Source organism: Prunus dulcis, chromosome 1 (genome assembly GCF_902201215.1).
Source record: "Prunus dulcis chromosome 1, ALMONDv2, whole genome shotgun sequence".
Taxonomy (NCBI): Eukaryota; Viridiplantae; Streptophyta; class Magnoliopsida; order Rosales; family Rosaceae; genus Prunus; species Prunus dulcis.
This window is the reverse complement of record NC_047650.1, coordinates 33,583,679-33,601,679: the sequence shown is the minus strand read 5'-3', so window position 1 is coordinate 33,601,679 and position 18,001 is coordinate 33,583,679. Positions and strand designations below refer to the sequence as shown.

Below are 18,001 nucleotides of genomic sequence, written 5' to 3'. Positions count from 1 at the left end.
AACATTCCAATGAAATCTGATTGACACACATATGTATAAATAGGCCATAGCTTCCTACTTACTTCAAAAAAACTGTCATAATCTTGATCTATATATGTAGTAGCCCTTCCTTAAAACTGTCATAATATCTAGATATAATTATTAAATTGAAATTATTCGGATCTGGTTCCATTAGAATTTGGAATATGCTATCGTCAAATTGCGCATGGAAATTATTGAGTGTGGCACCCGTTACGGGTGCATGACTCTTATCACTAATGCTATCACATCTCCAAAAATTGATATATATGGCATGGAGTACAGGGCATTAGTTTGGCCTTTACCCTAAAGCCAAACAATTTGAATTTTGGACCCTACCACGAAGGAAGGAACTAACAAGTTAGCTAATGGTTATGCTACAAATTTTCAGAAGCAGAAAAATTACCAAATTGGAAACAAAATTAGAAAGTGTTCTAGGAGCATCACTGGCATCGGTAGTGGAGGAGCTTGGCAGAAATTGAAGATATGCAGCAGCCAGCATTTGGCCAAGCCGAACCTGGGCTGGGGTGGTGAGGTGCAAGCCATCAGGTTCCAATGGCAAACCCTTGGCGTCAACGGTTCGCACGTTTAGAAAGTCAACTCCCAATTGGGCTTCCCTAACTATCTCTATGAAAGCTGCTTCTTCCCCAGATGCTAGAGCCACCTACATAATATGTCACAAAAATGAACGACATTATTTGATTTATTTTGTTTCATAAAACCAATGCTTGCTAGCTAGGTTGCATGCATGCAGATATTTGTAGACAAAGAAATTTTGGTGAAATAAATTCTATTGGATCAGAAAATAATTAGGGTTCGGTGGATTGAATTGTGGGCCTCATAATTCGCACATGTGGCGTATGACTCATCAAAATCGAATTAGTTGTCAAAAAATTGACACGTGGCGACATCCGACGGAGTGCATCAAACGGTTCAAGATGAAGACAAAATTAAGGGAAAGAATCTTCTGTGATTGACTTTGATTTAAATCAAATATTAATCAGGTCAATCAATTGAAGATAATCTGTTTAAATTGCCAGATTATGAGAATTGATTTAAATCAAATCAAAATCCCATAAAACAGGGTTTTAAATAGGGAAAGTTATTTAGGTCAAGCATCCTACAATAGCTTATAAATAGGAGGCCTCAAGACGAAAGAAGGGATAGAGGGAAAAAACCTAGCACTCAGAAGAAACAGAAAACTCTCCGCATTTTTCACCCTACCTTGGAAGAGCCACCAAGCACAACAAATACGTGCCGGTTCCTTCACCATAAAAAATCTCAAACACCAAATAAGCTTCGTGCTACCCGTTTAATCAAGATCAAGTCTCTACGACCCTTGTATCAAACACAAATTTTCTTTAAACACTTTGGAGATCGAATCAGAGGATTCAATACAGAGATTGTAACCCTAAATTTCATCAATACAATATTATTTTGTACACGTGTTCTTGTCCTATTTGTCGCAGGAAATTCGTGTTTACAATACCCATAACTTGTGATTGAATATTTTTAATGAATGTAATTGAATATTTTGTTTCATAAAACCAATGCTTGCCTAGCCCATGATATGATCAATTCTTTCTGTCCATTTCAATTATGCTTGGAAATGCTTTGATTTTAAATAACGACTAAAATTATACATGAAAATTAGACAGTTTAGATTATTAAAATACAATGCGTCATAGATCATACAAGAATGTCCCTCAAATATGAATGGTCGAAATTAAGAATACCAAGTTGTACTAGGTTTTCATAGGAATGGTCCAACTTAAATATACCTTACCTACTGCGGACATAAGAAAGAAGCATATAAAATTAATAAATTATGTAAATTTTGATTGAAGTACCAAATGGCATGTGATATGAAGCTTTTTGATCCAAGATTGAAACTAAGATCCAAAACCCAAGTAACAGAATTTTTAGATAAGAAAAGGAGTGAATTAAATTAAGTAATTAATTAATGGTACCTGGATTATTGGGAGAGCCGGAGATTGCAGATCCAAGCGGACGTCCCCAAAGAAAGTTTCCACTCTGTTTTTGTAAGACTTGGCGTCTTCTCTGTTAGCCGTATCGCTCTCACCCTGATACCAGAGCAGTGCTCTGATCGTACCGCCATTGTTCAACGCAGCCTTGGCTCTCCTGATCATCTGATTGTACAAGAAAGAACCACGTGCCCACTGGGTTATGTTGGTCCCACCCACTGCACAGGGCACTAAACCAATCACGCCACTGGCGCCAGAGCGGTTAGCCACCAAGATCGCCTTGGCAAAGGCCATGCCGGGTCCAATCCCATTGGTCTTTTTCGCATCGATGTCGGCGTGGAGAGGCTCACGTGCCTCGATCCACGTGAGGTCAGCGCTGAGCCGGAGGATGGACGGGTTGGGGCGGCACTCTGGTGGAACGACGCCGTCCCAGGTGGCGATGCCTGTGACAGTGTCGTTTACGACTCCCCCCCGTCCCGCCATGTTGCTCTGCCCGGCCAGAATGAATATGTTTTTCGTGTATTGCTCTGTTTTTTGTTGTTGTGGTTGGTGTGGGTGGGTAGTTGGTTGAGATGCCGAGCAGGCTTGGGCCACAAGGGAGAAGAAGAGCAAGGCGAAAAGCAGCATCGTGGGGACAGAGTGGTGTGGTGTGGGCTCTTTCTCTCTCTCTTTCTCTCAAAAGTTGGAAGCTCCTCCCATTTTTGAAAGCAAAAGGCTTTGCTTCTGATAAGGTCATATGATTCTTCATTGGAGGAAGGAATCTTAGTCCACATCCAATAAACCTTTCTTCTCTTGATTCTTTTTAAATCTTAACTCCCGATTAAAGAAAACAAAAATAAATGGATCATTGAATTTGGAATTTGAGCTGACCCGAAGCCTGCACAAGGTCTAAGTCAATGCTCAAATAATGCCTAGCCAGAATGATGCCGCCCTGTTCATGGCAACACTGTTGAATGGTACCTTAGCAGCATTTAGGAACATTTATCTCTTCTTGGCCTGCTGGGTGTGAGCCCATTTGAAGGTGAAGCAAAACTAGGCCCATGCACTTGTTTACTGGACTGCAAATAAGTCTTCTGAGAGTGCATACAACAATCTTTTCTATTTTCCCCCCACGAGGAGAGGTGTATAATATTATTAAGTTTGTTTGAGGTTCTCAATATTTTTGTTTCTTTAAAACGTCTTATTGGAATAATTGTGCATGAAGACTCTTCAACCGTTGGATATTATGACATGCTATATAGTTAGTAAGATCAAAACACGCAATCTCAGTTAATCAACCTACTACCTGATTTGCAAACTAAATCTTGATAATGTCATAAGAAATAAGAGGAACGTTAACTATCTTCCCTCTTATTTTCCATCGAACAAAACTTTATATGGACTTAACTACTCAGGCGAAATCATTAATTTGTGACAAAATCCAGCTCTACAAGGGCCTGGATATAGCAATTAACCATATCAAAGCAAAGGAACCTGAGGAGCGACGAGTGTTCTACATCATTTACTAGGGTTTATGTTTATCGAAGAAGACCCTGAAGTTCACAGCAAATTAATACAAGCCTACCTATCACCGCCGATGGATCCAATTCGTATATAGAGAGAGGCACTTGTTAGACAAATATGAGTGCTAGAAATACAAAGGTGAGGACATAACAGAAAAAATGAGTCTCCCCTGGAATCGCTGCTTAAAAATGGCATCCAACACTTTAAGGGACAATACATGTGAGCTTGCTCAACGCCAAACACCAAAAATCCAAAACCATCCGACGCCTAAAAACACAAGTGGGATATATTATCCATCAACTTGATGTGATGACTGTACGTACGTATATGAAAATAGTGGAGAAGATCGAATTAACCCAAATACCTATATCATGGAAGGAGGTTAATCAATAAAAAACAATGTGTTCTAACATACGGCTACGGCAAAAATAAATATCTTTCTATGATTTTATCCAATTTTCGAGTAATCTATTGTGATTCGAAATCGGTGTTGTATAAACTGTTACGACAACATGTACATATATAGCTGGTCTTTCTATTCTGTGACATGTTATTTTTGGATCACGTACTCTCTGACTATTATTATAAGACTCAACTTTTTTTCTGCCTAAAAGAGAAAAAAGACCGAACATTGAGCCGAGTCTAGTTGCAGTTAAAACCTAAAAGACACAGTACAATTGTCCCGCAGATATTAAACCCAATGGAGAAGCTATTGCTTGTTAAGAATCCAAAGCATATGGTGTTGCAAAAAAGCTGTGCAATTCAATGTCAATGAATTATATATATATATATATATATATATCTATCCACCAGTGCAGTGCCCCCACATTCTGGAATAATATTCGTACCCATAAATTAATTAACAAATCACATGGATCGCATGTATGAGCATACCAAAATTAATGAAACAATATCCCTCGTTATTATTATGATTTTTAATTGGGATATTTTGTTGCCAACTTGTCTTTAAAAAAAATAAAGAAAAAACCGCAGCAAATCAAAATCCACTACTTAAGTGAGGCGTGCACTTTGGGCCCTTGGCTAACTATAAAACGACGGACGTTCAATTAACAAAACGCATTCACATTGCAATTTGCATTATAAATCAGTTTCTCCTCCAACACTAGGCGGCCATCAGTACCTTGGGCAGGTGAGGACTTGACCGTTACTTTGGACTTTTATATTCATCAAGTGGTGGCCGTGGGGTGTGGAGGTGCGGTCCTCACGTGCGGTGCACTCGTGTGGCAGACGAGGTCACGTGAGGAGTACGGGTAAAGGACAGGGTTAGGTAGGTGCGTGGGAAAAGACCGGTGCGGGTTGGCACGTGAGAGAGCGTGGGTAACTGTAACAGTGTGCGTGCATACTTGGATAAAAAAATTATAGACAGCCAGAAGCGGATTCATTAAGGCGTAAGGAGGTGCAGCTGCACATTCCCTCGCCGAAAAAATCATTGTAGTTGCTTCAAATTGCCTCTTTGCTCAACTGGTGTACAGATTACCTTATTTCCATTTTTAACATTTAAGTAAATGTCTTTATCCTTTTACTTTAATTTATTTTTATATTACTCCATTTACTTAAGTTTACAATGTAAATAAAGAAGTACCCCATATTTGGATTCAAATAAAAATATTAGAAAATCAAATTCCTACCAAATCAAAATATGAAAAATCGGTTTTAGTGCAAAATACGATTTAGGCTAAAAATAATGGCTCATTAAGTTAATATATACTTCATACTAAAATCCCATAAAATCAAGTTTTCTTATTTGATGTGTAAGGAATAAAAGCCGTCAAAAATTATCTTGAAAAAATAATTATTCCAAAAAATCATTTTTCATACTTAATCAATTTTGTATTTTTGCTAAAAAATTTTTGTGTCCGCCACTATAGACAGCTGTTTTCCGCGCAACGAATTTTGCATGTTGAAGTTGAGAGAAACTGTTGAAGATAGGGGACTAGTCACCCTCCTCCTCCCCCCTCCCTCCCTCTTTTTCTTTACTTTCTTGTTTTTGTTGCTTTCCTCTCTTTGCTTTTCCGTTTTTTCTGTTTCTCTTTTCCCAAATTCACTTCCACGCTCCTGCCTTCATGTCCCTTACACGCAACTAATAATTTGGCAAATATATACGTTACAATTTTACTTTAACATATATTAAATTTTAGCAATACTCCCGTTTAAATTTTAACATATATTATTATATATACATATTACACTTTGTTCTCTAAACTTTCAATTCGGTTTTTCACTCATCCTAATATTTAAAAAAGTGTTAATGCCCTCGCACCCGTCCATCAGGTATGTTACTATTTTATGTTAGTTTTCAAAACGTGTGAATGTGCCCTATTTCATCAAATATGTTACAATTATGAGATTATTTTGAGTTATTGAGTTCAATTTTATAATTTAATTGAACATAATTGAGTTGAATGATAATTGAAGATGAAATTTAAGTGTTATAGTGTAGGATAAATATTTTGTAATAAAAAATTGAAGACTTAGAGTGGATTTGGGAGGTAGTCCACAGAGATAAGTATTCCTCGAAATTATCTTTTATTGAAAATAAAGTAAAATAAAATAGAACAATTGAAGAAGCATTACTACTTTAAAGTATAATATGACGGTGTTGAGATGATATTGAAAATTTTATCCAAATAACCGCTTCAACAATCCAATGTACCTAAATTCAATTATTTTGTAGATAGTAGGTTAGTGACAACTAACATATTGTTTGTTTATGGTTAAATGAAAATACAGACTGGCTATAATACGTCACACCAGACTTTGAGGCATTACTTTATATATAGAAAGATTACATTTCTATTAATGATGAGATTGGTTGTAAGTTGTAACACGTTACTATAATATTCCTAAGACGACCTCCACCAGATTCAAATTTAATTTCCAGATAAATATAACAAAGTCCAAACGGACGAAGCAACCAGGAAGGGAGCAAACAGCATAGCAATAAATTAAGCTGGTTAGACGGTGGAGTCGGTTTTGGCAGTTCAGGGAGCGTGACTGACACGTGTCGGTGGGGGGAAATATGCAGTTAGGGCTGGGGAGGGGCCACTGTCCACTGGAGTGTGGGCCCGGGTTTTACAGGCTGGGCTGACAGAATTTCAGTACCGTTCCTCCCCCGATTCTGCTACTCAACTTTGTCGTTTTGTGATCCAGCTCGACACTTCCGTGCGTCCGTTTCCCATTCCCATTAAAAAATATCCCCCCCCTCCCCGCCAAAATGCTCGCCAGCCTGGCTTTTGGTCAAAGTCATCCATCCGGTTACGCTCCCGTCCAATTCCAACCCCACCTCCCAACTAAACCGAACCGTACTCTTCTTTTGATTAAGCTTTAATCTTAATTTTAATTCTCAAAAAATTAAAAAATTTCCGATAAGATCACTCTCTTTATCTTAAAACCCACGTTTGTTTTCAAATCAAGCATTTAAGGAAAAAAAAAAAAAGTTAACGTCCGCTCCCCAATCACCGTTTAACTTCCAAAACGGTCATTCAACATTTAAATCCCGCGGTTTTAGAGACGTGGTGGGAACCCCTCACTTCTCAGTTATAGTTACTGAATTTAATGAACATTGTTAAACGGTAAATATTCAAATTAATAAGAAATTATACGGGGAAAAAAAAAAAATGAAATGGACGTTGATGATTGAGGCTAGTCAAGATGCATTCAACTTGAGGATGTGCATGTGGGCCTACCTTTGATCATCATCATCGTCTAGGAGCCTCTTGTTCAGCTTTGAGATGACTTTACAAGATTCTAGTGTGTGGAAAAGAAATAGTTAGAACAGTGGGGGGAGAGAGTGGGCAATTAGGCAAAGCTAATTTTGGTTTTCACTTTTTTGTTTGTTTGTTTTTCTTATTTTAAAAATAAAATAAAAAATAAAAAAAGCGAAAACAGATGGAGTGATTATATTTTCTACGTGTAAGTTGGAGGGGGTAGGAAGCGACGCGTGTTAGTTTGACAGCTGTATGCTAGTAACTGCCTTGCCTGGAAGAATCCCCACGCGCAACGGCTAAGACCGGTCATTCGCACCGGCTATAATCGGTCACCTCTATCCTTCCGTATATATACCCTACCTGTAACACGCCCTTCTCTCTCAGAACAAGGTGAGGCTCCGCCTCCACCACCTCCTTCTTAAACCCTTCTCTCTCTTGTACAAAACTTTCAACTGAAATTAAATTATCCTTTTTATTAATTTTCTTAGATTTGTTTTCATTTTTTTAGCTTAAATAATTTAGAAGAAGAAGAAGGTTAAGGACTTTCTATGGCTTCCACAAAGAAACTAGCCGATCGGATAAAGGGTCCGTGGAGCCCCGAAGAAGACGAAGCGTTACAGAAACTGGTGAAGAACTATGGCCCCAGAAACTGGTCTCTGATCAGCAAATCGATCCCTGGTCGATCTGGCAAGTCTTGCCGTCTACGGTGGTGCAACCAGCTCTCACCGGAGGTGGAGCACCGCCCTTTCAGTCCTGATGAGGATGATACTATAATCCGGGCCCACGCCCGGTTCGGGAACAAGTGGGCCACCATCGCTCGCTTGCTCAATGGTCGCACCGATAACGCCATAAAGAACCACTGGAACTCCACGCTCAAGCGCAAATGCTCATCCATGTCCGAAGATTTGACCCCGGACGTCCATTCCCATCCGGCTCACAAACGATCCGCCAGTGTCGGTGCGGTTACGGCTGTTTCGGGTCTTTATTTGAACCCGGGTAGCCCGTCCGGATCAGATATGAGCGATTCTAGTCTGCCCGGTATTGTGTCGCCGACTCAAGTTTTCAGGCCGCTTGTGAGAACCGGAACCCTCATTGCTCCGCCGATGGAGGCCTCGTCTTCGGCTGTCGATCCACCGACCTCGCTCAGCCTCTCGCTGCCCGGATCTGACTCGAGTGACGGGTCGAATCACTTGGCGTCCGGGTTCGGATCCAACCCGGGGGTGAGCCCGACCTCGATGGTACAACAACCGCAAGAGGCAGCAGCAGCCGTGGTCGGAGCCCAGCTGCCACGTCAGAGCAACCAAAACAGTGAGATGGGGTACGATCAGCAGTTCTTCAGCTCAGAATTCTTGGATGTGATGCAGGAGATGATCAGAAAGGAAGTGAGGAACTACATGTCTGGGGTTGAGCAGACGGGGCTGTGCATGCACACCGAAGCCATTAGAAACGCCGTCGTAAAGCGTATTGGGATTAGCAAAATCGAGTAGCGGCAGCAACCGAATAGAATGACGTAGTAGTCCAAGTATGAGATCATCGAGATGATCCAGAGTCCGACCCGGAACCAAAAGTGCTTGGAATTAGCCCAAAAGCAGCATGAACTCTGTTAATTAAATTTCCGTCAATTTCCGTTTTTTATTTGGGGCCTTTTTAAATTGTAGTGAAAATAATTTTGGTAGTGTACAGAGGGACGAACTGCGGATTATGATGGGGCTTTTCTCATATGATAAAATGGAGGCCAACTGGGTGGATGGAAATTGGGCTATCTGGGAATCTTGTTTCACTTCAATTGGAAAATTAAATTTCTAATTAAAAATGGAAAAATTGAAGAAATAATAATAATCTTAATTGAAAGAAAATTCGAAGCTGTGAAGTCTTTGTAGTCTTATGGAGATGAAATGGTGACAGCTCAAGTAAACGCAGTTGTCAACGGTTTAATGTGGCTGTGGCCCAGTCAGGTCATCTTGTTTTCAAATCTTGTTGATTTGGATTTGAATCACAAGGGGAATTCTCAGCCACTGGGCTGGGTGGGTATGTCGACTATAAATACAATTTGTCGCGCCGTTGACGTATTCTATATTGTTGAGAGATTTGGGAAATACTTTTGAGAGATTCAATCTATACAATTTTAGATTTTAAATGATTTTAAAAGAGTTATAAATTTTAGATTTTAAATGATTTTAAAAGAGTTATAAAGTTGATGGAGTTTAATTGAAATTTAATTGAGTTTGACTGAATTCTATAAACACCACAGATTTTGACTGAATTTGTGTATAGGTTTAAACTGAGTTTGTTAGAATTTTATTATTGATTTTAATGGAGTTTATAGCACTAAAAAAACAAAGAGTTTAAGGGTGATGACGATGTGGTGATGGCGATGGTCGTTTGTGGGTAATGGTGGGGGAGGTAGTAGGGGAGGAGGTGGGAGTAGTAGTGGCGGTGGTGATGGGAGTGAGGTGGTGGTGGAGGTGGTGGCGGTGGGAGTGGCGGCGGCGATGATGGCTATGGTGGTGGTGATAGTGGGGCTGATAGTGGGGGTGGCAGTGAGAGTAAAGATGGTGGTGTGGTGGTGGCTGTGGTGGTGATGGTGTTGGCGGCGGTGGTGGTGATAGTGGGGGTGATGATGGGGTTGGTAGTGGGGGCGGCGGAGGCGGTGGTGATGCTGGGGGTGGTGGCGATGGCAGTGATGGTGGCGGCGACGGCGATGACTGTGGTGGTGGAGGCGGCAGTGGCGGTGGTGATAGCGATGATAAGATGGTGGTAGTAGAAATGGTGAAATCATATCTTGAGAATAAAAATAATATATCTATCAAAATCTCTTGGGGAAGCAAAAAAATTTTATGACCTAAAATTAGTCTATAATCAAACCAAATCCACCACTTTTTGTATTTCCTTTAAAATGAACGAGTTTTTGAATACACCCGAACTTTTATGAAGTCTTTTAAAGTCGTGATTGAATACATCCAATTTGAATGAAGTTTAAAAAGTCTAAATTGAATACACAAAGAATTGTATAGACTTCTATAAATTTATGATGAAATACACCTGAACTTTGAAACTTCTTTAAAATCTTTTGAAATCTAAATTGAATAGACCCTAAATTTCACACTTGCTCTGTTAGGCTTTGAGAAAGAGATATTTAGTGATATACCCATTTCTAGCACTAATATTATAAATAAACCCTACACAATTGAATTCCTATAAACAAACCAAAAAAAAACCCAAAAAATGATAGCTAGCCTTATTGAATTTAATATTGATTATTAAATTACTTTGATGCCCTATTGAGTGCTTTGGGTATTTTTATGAGATTTTGGGGTTGGGTTTGTTTTAAGAAATTGATGGCAGTTTTGTAATTTATAAGAAGTTAAAAGCTTTTTTGTTATGTTGTAAATGGGCTTTGGGTGTGTTTCTAAAGTCCATTTTATATAGGGTATTTTTATAATTTGGGCCCCCATATTGGGTATAATAGTGAATCTCCCTTTGAGAAATTCGACATTCATTCCCTGCTAATGCAAATTTTGATTTAAGAAAAATGAAGACCATACAGACATCCCAGCATATATTATTAACATGTCACCTTTCCAATCAATTATTTTCATGATGCAGAAGCATCTCAACTACTTGACTCATGGTAGGTCTTTCATCTCTGTCTTCCTCTAAGCATTGAAGAGCCACTTTAACAAGCATTTCAAGTCTACCCTGTTCATAATCTGCTCCCATCTGACTCTCTGTCTTTGTAAATGCACCATGCATCTTCTCCTTCACCCATGTAACCATCATCTTTTTCTGGGTCTCCCCTCCACTTTCTATTGCTTGAACACTTTCGGCTGGGCTTTTTCCAGTCAGCATTTCCAGCACAACAATCCCATAGCTGTAAACATCCACTTTGGAAGTGATGGGCATGTTGTGAACCCACTCTGGTGCCATGTAACCTCTGGTTCCTCTTATTTTTGAGAAGTTTGAGTTGCTGACCTCACTTCTGTTCAGTAGCTTGGACAAACCAAAATCAGCCACTTTTGGGTTGTAATTAGAGTCCAAGAGTATGTTCTGAGGCTTCACATCACAATGCAAAACCCATTCCAAACATTCTTCATGTAAATAAGCTAGTCCTTTTGCTGTGCCCACTGCAATTTCAAACTTTGTCTTCAAATCAAGCACCTCGGAAGATAACTTCTCCGCCAAGGAACCATGCTCCATGTACTCATACATCAAAAGCCTATGCTTTCCTTCCGCACAATATCCCCACATCTCAATTAAGTTCATGTGGTACAGCTTCCCAATAAGGCTCACCTCTGCAAGGAACTCTGCTTCCCCTTGGTTAGCACCATTCAATTGCTTGATTGCCACGATTCGTTGATCAGACAATACGCCTTTGTACACAATTCCTCCCCCTCCCCTGCCAATTTCTTCTTTGAAACCTCTTGTGGCCTTTTTCAACTCTGAGTAACTGAATCTTCGGAATCCAGTGGCAGCTTGAAGGTAGCCTTGTGTAACTACATCTGAATCTTCTTTCTCTTCGCCTCTTCGAGCCACAAAGTACCACACAACAAAGATACAAACAATCTCAAATCCTCCCAACCCAGATGCAAATTTCACCATAAACTTGACAGAACCATTTTGTTTGCCTTTTTCATATGTTCTGTCAAGCTGGCTTGTGAGCTTGCTTGAGCACATATTGGATTCTTTTGTGGCAGCATTATAGGAAGAAAGGATTGATTTGGGCAGTTTCAGATACAGCTCTCCTTGAAAGCCTGGGGCACGGTATCCATTTCGAAATTGGGTCTTGGGATAACAATTATGATGACCACCACCAAACTTGTAGTGAAAACCTGGACAGTTGCACAACTCCAAGCATAAAGCTTTGCACTTTTCTAAGGTTGTATTAACATAGATCGAGTAATCATATCCGTAATATTCAACCCTTGGAAGGTACATAAAATCAAACTGATGATGATCACTACTTTTGCAGGACAAATTCAAACCATCAATTGCAGGTTGACATCCATAAGCCCAATCAAATTTGTTTCTCATCTCATAGCCTGGAAGGCATGAGCATTTTCTGCCAGAACTAGGATCATAGGTGCACAAACCATTAGGCCCACAAATGCCATGAATTTTGCACGGTTGTTGAATGGCTTGCCATGAAACAACCCAAGTATCTCCGGCCTGTTTTCGACTGTACAATCGGAGATTACCATCAACATCTGCCTTCAATCTTCTCTGCAAATTCGTGCCATAATCCGCTGCAATAACAATAAGACCATCTGATGCACTAAAGTTTCCCATGGCATCTAAAACTGCAACTCTAGAGTTGTTGTATGGTGTCCTTCTAGCTTGCAAACTTAGAAGCCACGGGTCATGCCAGTAAATGCTTGAGACCTCAGGGCCATCGTAGAGAAGGCGAAGAGTGTTGTCATTGTCGAAAAAGAGCGAGTAAAATCCAGATGAATAGTTGGTGAGGCTTCTTGATGAGACGAGCTTTGTGTTCCTAGTAAGTTGTTGTTGAGGCAAAAGGGTATCTGTTGGTGAAGCAAAGCTTTCCCACAAAGCAACACCCTTGAGAGTTTGCAGAACAAGATTGCCATTGTCGTTGAGACTTAATCGGTCTAATGAATTTGAAACAGTGTTGGAAGACCAAATGGTATATTTCCCAGCATCGGTTAGAATAAGATTACCATTTCCTTGCAGGGTGAGCTTGGAGCTCTTACCGTTGACTGGCTTGTCACGATTTGCTATCCAAACCACGGTGAGGTTTTGAGCTGGGGCGGCTGGCTCTGTGTACCATATTCCAAAGCAATACGCATTTTTGCCTACCGGAAAAAATCCGGCTGAAAATAGACCATTTGGTGAGATCAAAGTATCAGCTTCATTTTCCACTGACAGAGATGAGCCCAGGCTCAAATTGTTGGATGCTGATGATGCCAGTAGAGAAAAGTGTGACAGAAAAAGAAGAGCAAGGCCCAAAAATGTAGCAGCCATGGGTTTCATTGAAATCAAAGTAGGTAATTAGCAAATGAATGTAGTCTAATCCCAAAGAAGCAAAAGATTTTGCATATAAAAGTATTAAGGTTGCAACTTGCATGAAGGCGTTTGAACTATATAAAGGCTTTTGGTTTAATATGTAGTCCTTTGACCATTTGTGTGTTTTGGGTTGTTGCAATGGCAGCCGCCGCGGTTGAAATGTTGTCGTTGGGGAGAATTAAGCATCTGCCTTGGATTAAAGATCATGCAAATTGCGCCAATGGGTCCACACCACAGCCGTGTGGATTCCCCCTTCCCTCATCGCACTTAGGATTGAACACCAGTGGCCCCTCATGGGCCATGGCGCTTAGGTTTCTTTCCGCTAATCCAACCAAAAAAAAGATTATGCAAGTTGCATATCCTACAGTTGAAATGAATTAAAAAAAAGAGAGAAAAAAATAATAATTATTCATGCATGAAATAAGGAAACACGTGATTATGAGCATTGTAGCCATTGGACTTAATGTTCTTCCAAGTAGTGGAAATAATGAGGAGGCAAGCAGTGGGAAGGTGCTTTTAAATGGCGCCTCTGAAATATTAAAATATATTGAGCAGTATCTTTGACTATAAAAAGTTTTCAGATACACTCTTCAAACAACAAAGGGTGGGCTCAAATCACAAATTGAAATAATGAAAAACATAATGGTTCAAATTATTTGGGTTTCGACTTCAAATTATATAGTAGCATAATCAAACGAAACTATTTTATCTTTATAGCAAGCAATTAACCAAAGATTTATCTTCTCTTACATATATCAAACCAAAGTTGATACTGCAAATTGAACAATACTTCATTCTTACCTTATAGTCAAATTCGAATGGTTTAGGAATTTTGGTTTTTGGTATTAAATAGTTGATTAAGTCACACGTTAATATAGGTGATAACGAATAAAAAAAATTTGTCAGTGTAAAAAATAATGAAATTAATATAAGTGATTTGGTTGGTTTAAACGATTTCCAAATATGCTAAATCAAATCGAATCAAACTAATTGTGGGTTAAGAACTTTAATATTTATTTGTAGAGTGGTCTAATTTAAAGTTTACAAAAGCCCATAAACTTATTGTGCGTCTATTATGAATAGAGTCGTTCTATGTTGTTTTATGGTGAGGGTGATGGGCCTTACCCTTACGTGTCTTTTAGAAGAGGGCAAAGGAAGAGGGGGATCCAAACTTGTTCACACATTTGATATGTGTGGGTGTAGGAAAATTTAATGTTAATTTCCTATTCTTTCAAGGTTCATTGATCCTCAATACTGTGTCAATTAAAAGTTTTAACGAAAGTGACAAACAGCCCTCCATTTCATTGTTTGAATTACACGTTGATGCATATTCTTAGGCTTCTGCATGTAAAATTTAGGCAAGGAGAATGAGCTCATTCGTTCTATACCAGAACAAAGAGCTTATAGATTATCATACTTCAATAATGCAAATTTTATAGATTTGGGCAGAAAGAAGAAATCAAGATATATACATGTATTATTACCAACATCACAGTCAGCTGGTCAGATTGATGTGAGCAGAAGAAGAAATCAAACCATTATTATGAACAAGTCACCCTTAATAATTACAGTAAATTGTTTTCATGATGAAGAAGCATCTGAACCACTTGGCTCATGGTGGGTCTTGCATCTTTGTCTTCCTCTATACATTGAAGAGCAACTTTTACAAGAATTTCCAGCTCACCCTTTTCATATTCAGCTCCTATTGGGCTCTTTGCATCTGCAAATGCTTCATTCATTTTCTCCCAAACCCATGTAGCCAGCATCCTTTTCTGTGTGTCACCTCCACCTTCTACTCCATGAACACTTTCCACTGCGCTTTTTTCTGCGAGCAATTCCAACACAACAATCCCATAGCTGTATACATCCACTTTGGAGGTGATGGGCATATTGTGAACCCACTCTGGAGCCATGTAACCTCTAGTTCCTCTTATTCTTGAGAAGTTTGAGTTGCTAAACTCACTTCTGTTTAGTAGCTTGGACAAACCAAAATCAGCCACTTTTGGGTTGTAATTAGAGTCCAAGAGTATGTTCTGAGGCTTCACATCACAATGCAAAACCCATTCCAAACATTCTTCATGTAAATAAGCTAGTCCCTTTGCTGTGCCCACTGCAATTTCAAACCTTGTCTTCCAATCAAGCACATTGGAAGATAACTTCTCAGCCAAGGAACCATGCTCCATGTACTCATACACCAAAAGCCTATGCTTTCCTTCCATACAGTATCCCCACATCTCAATTAAGTTCATGTGGTACAGCTTCCCAATAAGGCTCACCTCTGCAAGGAACTCTGCTTCCCCTTGGTTAGCCCCATTCAATTGCTTGATTGCCGCGATTCGTTGATCAGACAATACGCCTTTGTACACAATTCCTCCCCCTCCCCTTCCAATCTCTTCTTTGAAACCTCTTGTGGCCTTTTTCAACTCAGAGTAACTAAATCTTCTGAATCCAGTGGCAGCATGAAGGTAGCCTTGTGTGACCACATCATCTGAATTTAATTGATCTCCACCGTTTCTTCTAGTCAGAAAAAACCAAACAAGAAAGACACAAACAACCTCAAGTGCTCCTAGCCCAGATGCGAATTCCAGCATAAACTTGACAGACTGATTTGTGTTGCCTTTTTGGTATATTCTGTCCAGCTCTCTTGTAAGTTTGTCTGAGCAAATATTGTTGGATTCTTCAGCTTCAGTGACATTATAGGCAGAAAGGATTGATTTGGGTAGTTTCACATACAGGTCTCCATCAAAACCAGGCGAACGGTATCCATTTCGTAATTGCATCTTTGGGAAGCAATTATAAAAACCACCACCACCTGAGTCATATTTGAAGTGGAACCCTGTACAGTTTCCTAAATCCAGGCAGAAATTTTTGCACTTTTCCCAGGTGTAATTATAAAAGATCCCGAAATCGAACCCATAGATCTCAACGCGAGGAATGAACATAAAATCAAACTGATCACGAGCAGCAATACTATTGTTGTGGGACAGATTAAATTCTGGTTGACAACCATAAATCCAATCATTTTTATTTCTAATCACATAGCCTGGAACACATGAGCATTTCCTACCAAAACTTGGAACATAGTTGCACCAACTATTAGCCCCACAAATTCCATGAATTTTGCATGGTTGCAAAACTGCTTCCCATGTAACAACCCAAGTATCTCCCGGCTGCTTTCGACTGTACATTCGAACATTACCGTCAGCATCCATCTTCACTATTCTCTGCCGCTTTGCACCATAATCCGATGACAAAATGGTGAAATCATCGGATGCACTAAAATTGCCCAAGTTATCAAACTTGGCAATTCTACTGTTGTTGTAAGTGGACCTCCCAGCTTGGATACTTAGAAGCCAAGGATCAGGCCAGTAAATGCTTGAAACCTCGGGGCCATCGTAGAGAAGGCGGAGAGTGTTGTCATTGTCGAAAAAGAGTGAGTAGAAGCCAGAAGAATAGTTGGTGAGGCTTCTTGAAGAGAGAAGCTTGGTGTTCCTTGTAAGTGGTTGGTGAGGTAAAAGGGTGTCTGTTGGTGAAGCAAAGCTTTCCCACAAAGCAACACCCTTGACAGTGAGTAGAACAAGATTGCCAGTGTCGTTGAGACGCAATTGGGCTAATGAAGCTGAAACAGTGTTGGAGGACCAGATGGCGGATTTGCCGGCATCTGTGAGAATAAGATTTCCGTTTTTTTGGAGGGTGAGCTTGGAGCTCCTACCGTTGACCGGCTCATCACGGTTTGCGATCCAAACCACGGTGAGGTTGTGAGTTGGGGATGGCTCTGTGAACCATATTGCAAAGCAATATGCATTTTCACCTACTTGAAAAAACCCAGCTGAAAACATGCCATTTGGTGAGATCAAAATATCAGCTGGATTTTCCACAGAGAGAGATGAGCCCATGCTCATTGTACTATAGGATGCTGATGATCCTAATTGAGAAAATAGTGTCAACAAAAGAAACAAAAACACCATATAGGCGTCCATGATTGATCACATAACGGTGCTACAGAGTTTTTGCCAAATATTCTGATCCCCAAAGAAGCAAAGACAGTTGCATTTATAAAAAGGAAGGTTACAACTTGTATGAATTTGTGACGATTGGTCTGGAAGGTCAAACACTTATATGTGTATATGATATGATCAGTCTGATCTCTTGGACCTCTGTAGTCCAAGAGATTTATGGTAATTCATCGTTTGATGTAAATTCAACGATTCACTCATTTATGACTTGAATCGGGTAATAATCATTTATGTCATATTGCATTTATATATATCATTTTGAACCATTAGATTAATATCCAACGGTATGTGACCACAATCTCTTGAACTCCTATGGTCCAAGAGATCGGAACTGATGATATGATATAATGTATGTCACGATGTGTTCGACTTGGTCCACTGGACTATTTTGTTTGATTTAGATAAAAAATGAGATATCATAATTGCACAATCAGACGTATAAATATAGTATTTGTGACATGACTCATCTTTATCCAAAAAACATTAAAATAATTGATCTCCTGCTCATAACGAAGCTGCTAACGAAAGAAATTCTATAGCTGCTTGGTCGTTGCCGCCAGCGTAGAAAAACTAAGGTTGGGACAAACTAACTACCATTGATATGATTGAAAACTACCCAATTGCATTTGCTTCTATTAAACTAATAAGATTAAGAATAAGAAGAAAGAATTGGTCTTGGGTGCTACAAGAGACCACGCAGTAGCCACCATGGCAGCACCCTCAAAGGAAA

At 39.7% G+C, this 18,001-nt stretch overlaps 4 protein-coding genes across 4 annotated transcripts; 1 reads left to right on the top strand and 3 right to left on the bottom strand.

Moving 5' to 3' along the window:
* Nucleotides 1–255: 255 nt before the first annotated feature.
* On the bottom strand, nt 256–2,740 carry LOC117615344 (probable carbohydrate esterase At4g34215). Its single transcript, XM_034344413.1, has 2 exons — nt 1,989–2,740; nt 256–682 (listed from the first exon to the last, which is right to left on the bottom strand). Exons 1-2 carry the CDS (start codon nt 2,628–2,630, stop codon nt 380–382), a joined length of 945 nt encoding a protein of 314 aa, XP_034200304.1. The 5' UTR covers nt 2,631–2,740; the 3' UTR covers nt 256–379.
* A 4,882-nt stretch (nt 2,741–7,622) lies between these two features.
* Nucleotides 7,623–9,104, top strand: LOC117615343 (transcription factor MYB44-like). Its single transcript, XM_034344412.1, has one exon. It carries the CDS (start codon nt 7,783–7,785, stop codon nt 8,719–8,721), a length of 939 nt encoding a protein of 312 aa, XP_034200303.1. The 5' UTR covers nt 7,623–7,782; the 3' UTR covers nt 8,722–9,104.
* A 1,715-nt stretch (nt 9,105–10,819) lies between these two features.
* Nucleotides 10,820–13,213, bottom strand: LOC117615342 (putative receptor protein kinase ZmPK1). Its single transcript, XM_034344410.1, has one exon. The coding sequence runs from the start codon at nt 13,211–13,213 to the stop codon at nt 10,820–10,822; it is 2,394 nt and encodes a 797-aa protein (XP_034200301.1).
* A 1,607-nt stretch (nt 13,214–14,820) lies between these two features.
* LOC117618738 (putative receptor protein kinase ZmPK1) lies at nt 14,821–17,235 on the bottom strand. Its single transcript, XM_034348451.1, has one exon. It carries the CDS (start codon nt 17,233–17,235, stop codon nt 14,821–14,823), a length of 2,415 nt encoding a protein of 804 aa, XP_034204342.1.
* Between the last annotated feature and the right edge of the window lie 766 nt (nt 17,236–18,001).

Excerpts from the sequence above, each read along its gene's own strand:
- LOC117615344 (XM_034344413.1), bottom strand. The coding sequence starts at position 2,630 with ATGCTGCTTTTCGCCTTGCTCTTCTTCTCCCTTGTGGCCCAAGCCTGC. Across the intron at positions 683-1,988 it reads CGGCTCTCCCAATAATCCAG|GTGGCTCTAGCATCTGGGGA; the intron begins GTACCATTAATT and ends CATATTATGTAG.
- LOC117615343 (XM_034344412.1), top strand. The coding sequence starts at position 7,783 with ATGGCTTCCACAAAGAAACTAGCCGATCGGATAAAGGGTCCGTGGAGC.
- LOC117615342 (XM_034344410.1), bottom strand. The coding sequence starts at position 13,213 with ATGGCTGCTACATTTTTGGGCCTTGCTCTTCTTTTTCTGTCACACTTT.
- LOC117618738 (XM_034348451.1), bottom strand. The coding sequence starts at position 17,235 with ATGGACGCCTATATGGTGTTTTTGTTTCTTTTGTTGACACTATTTTCT.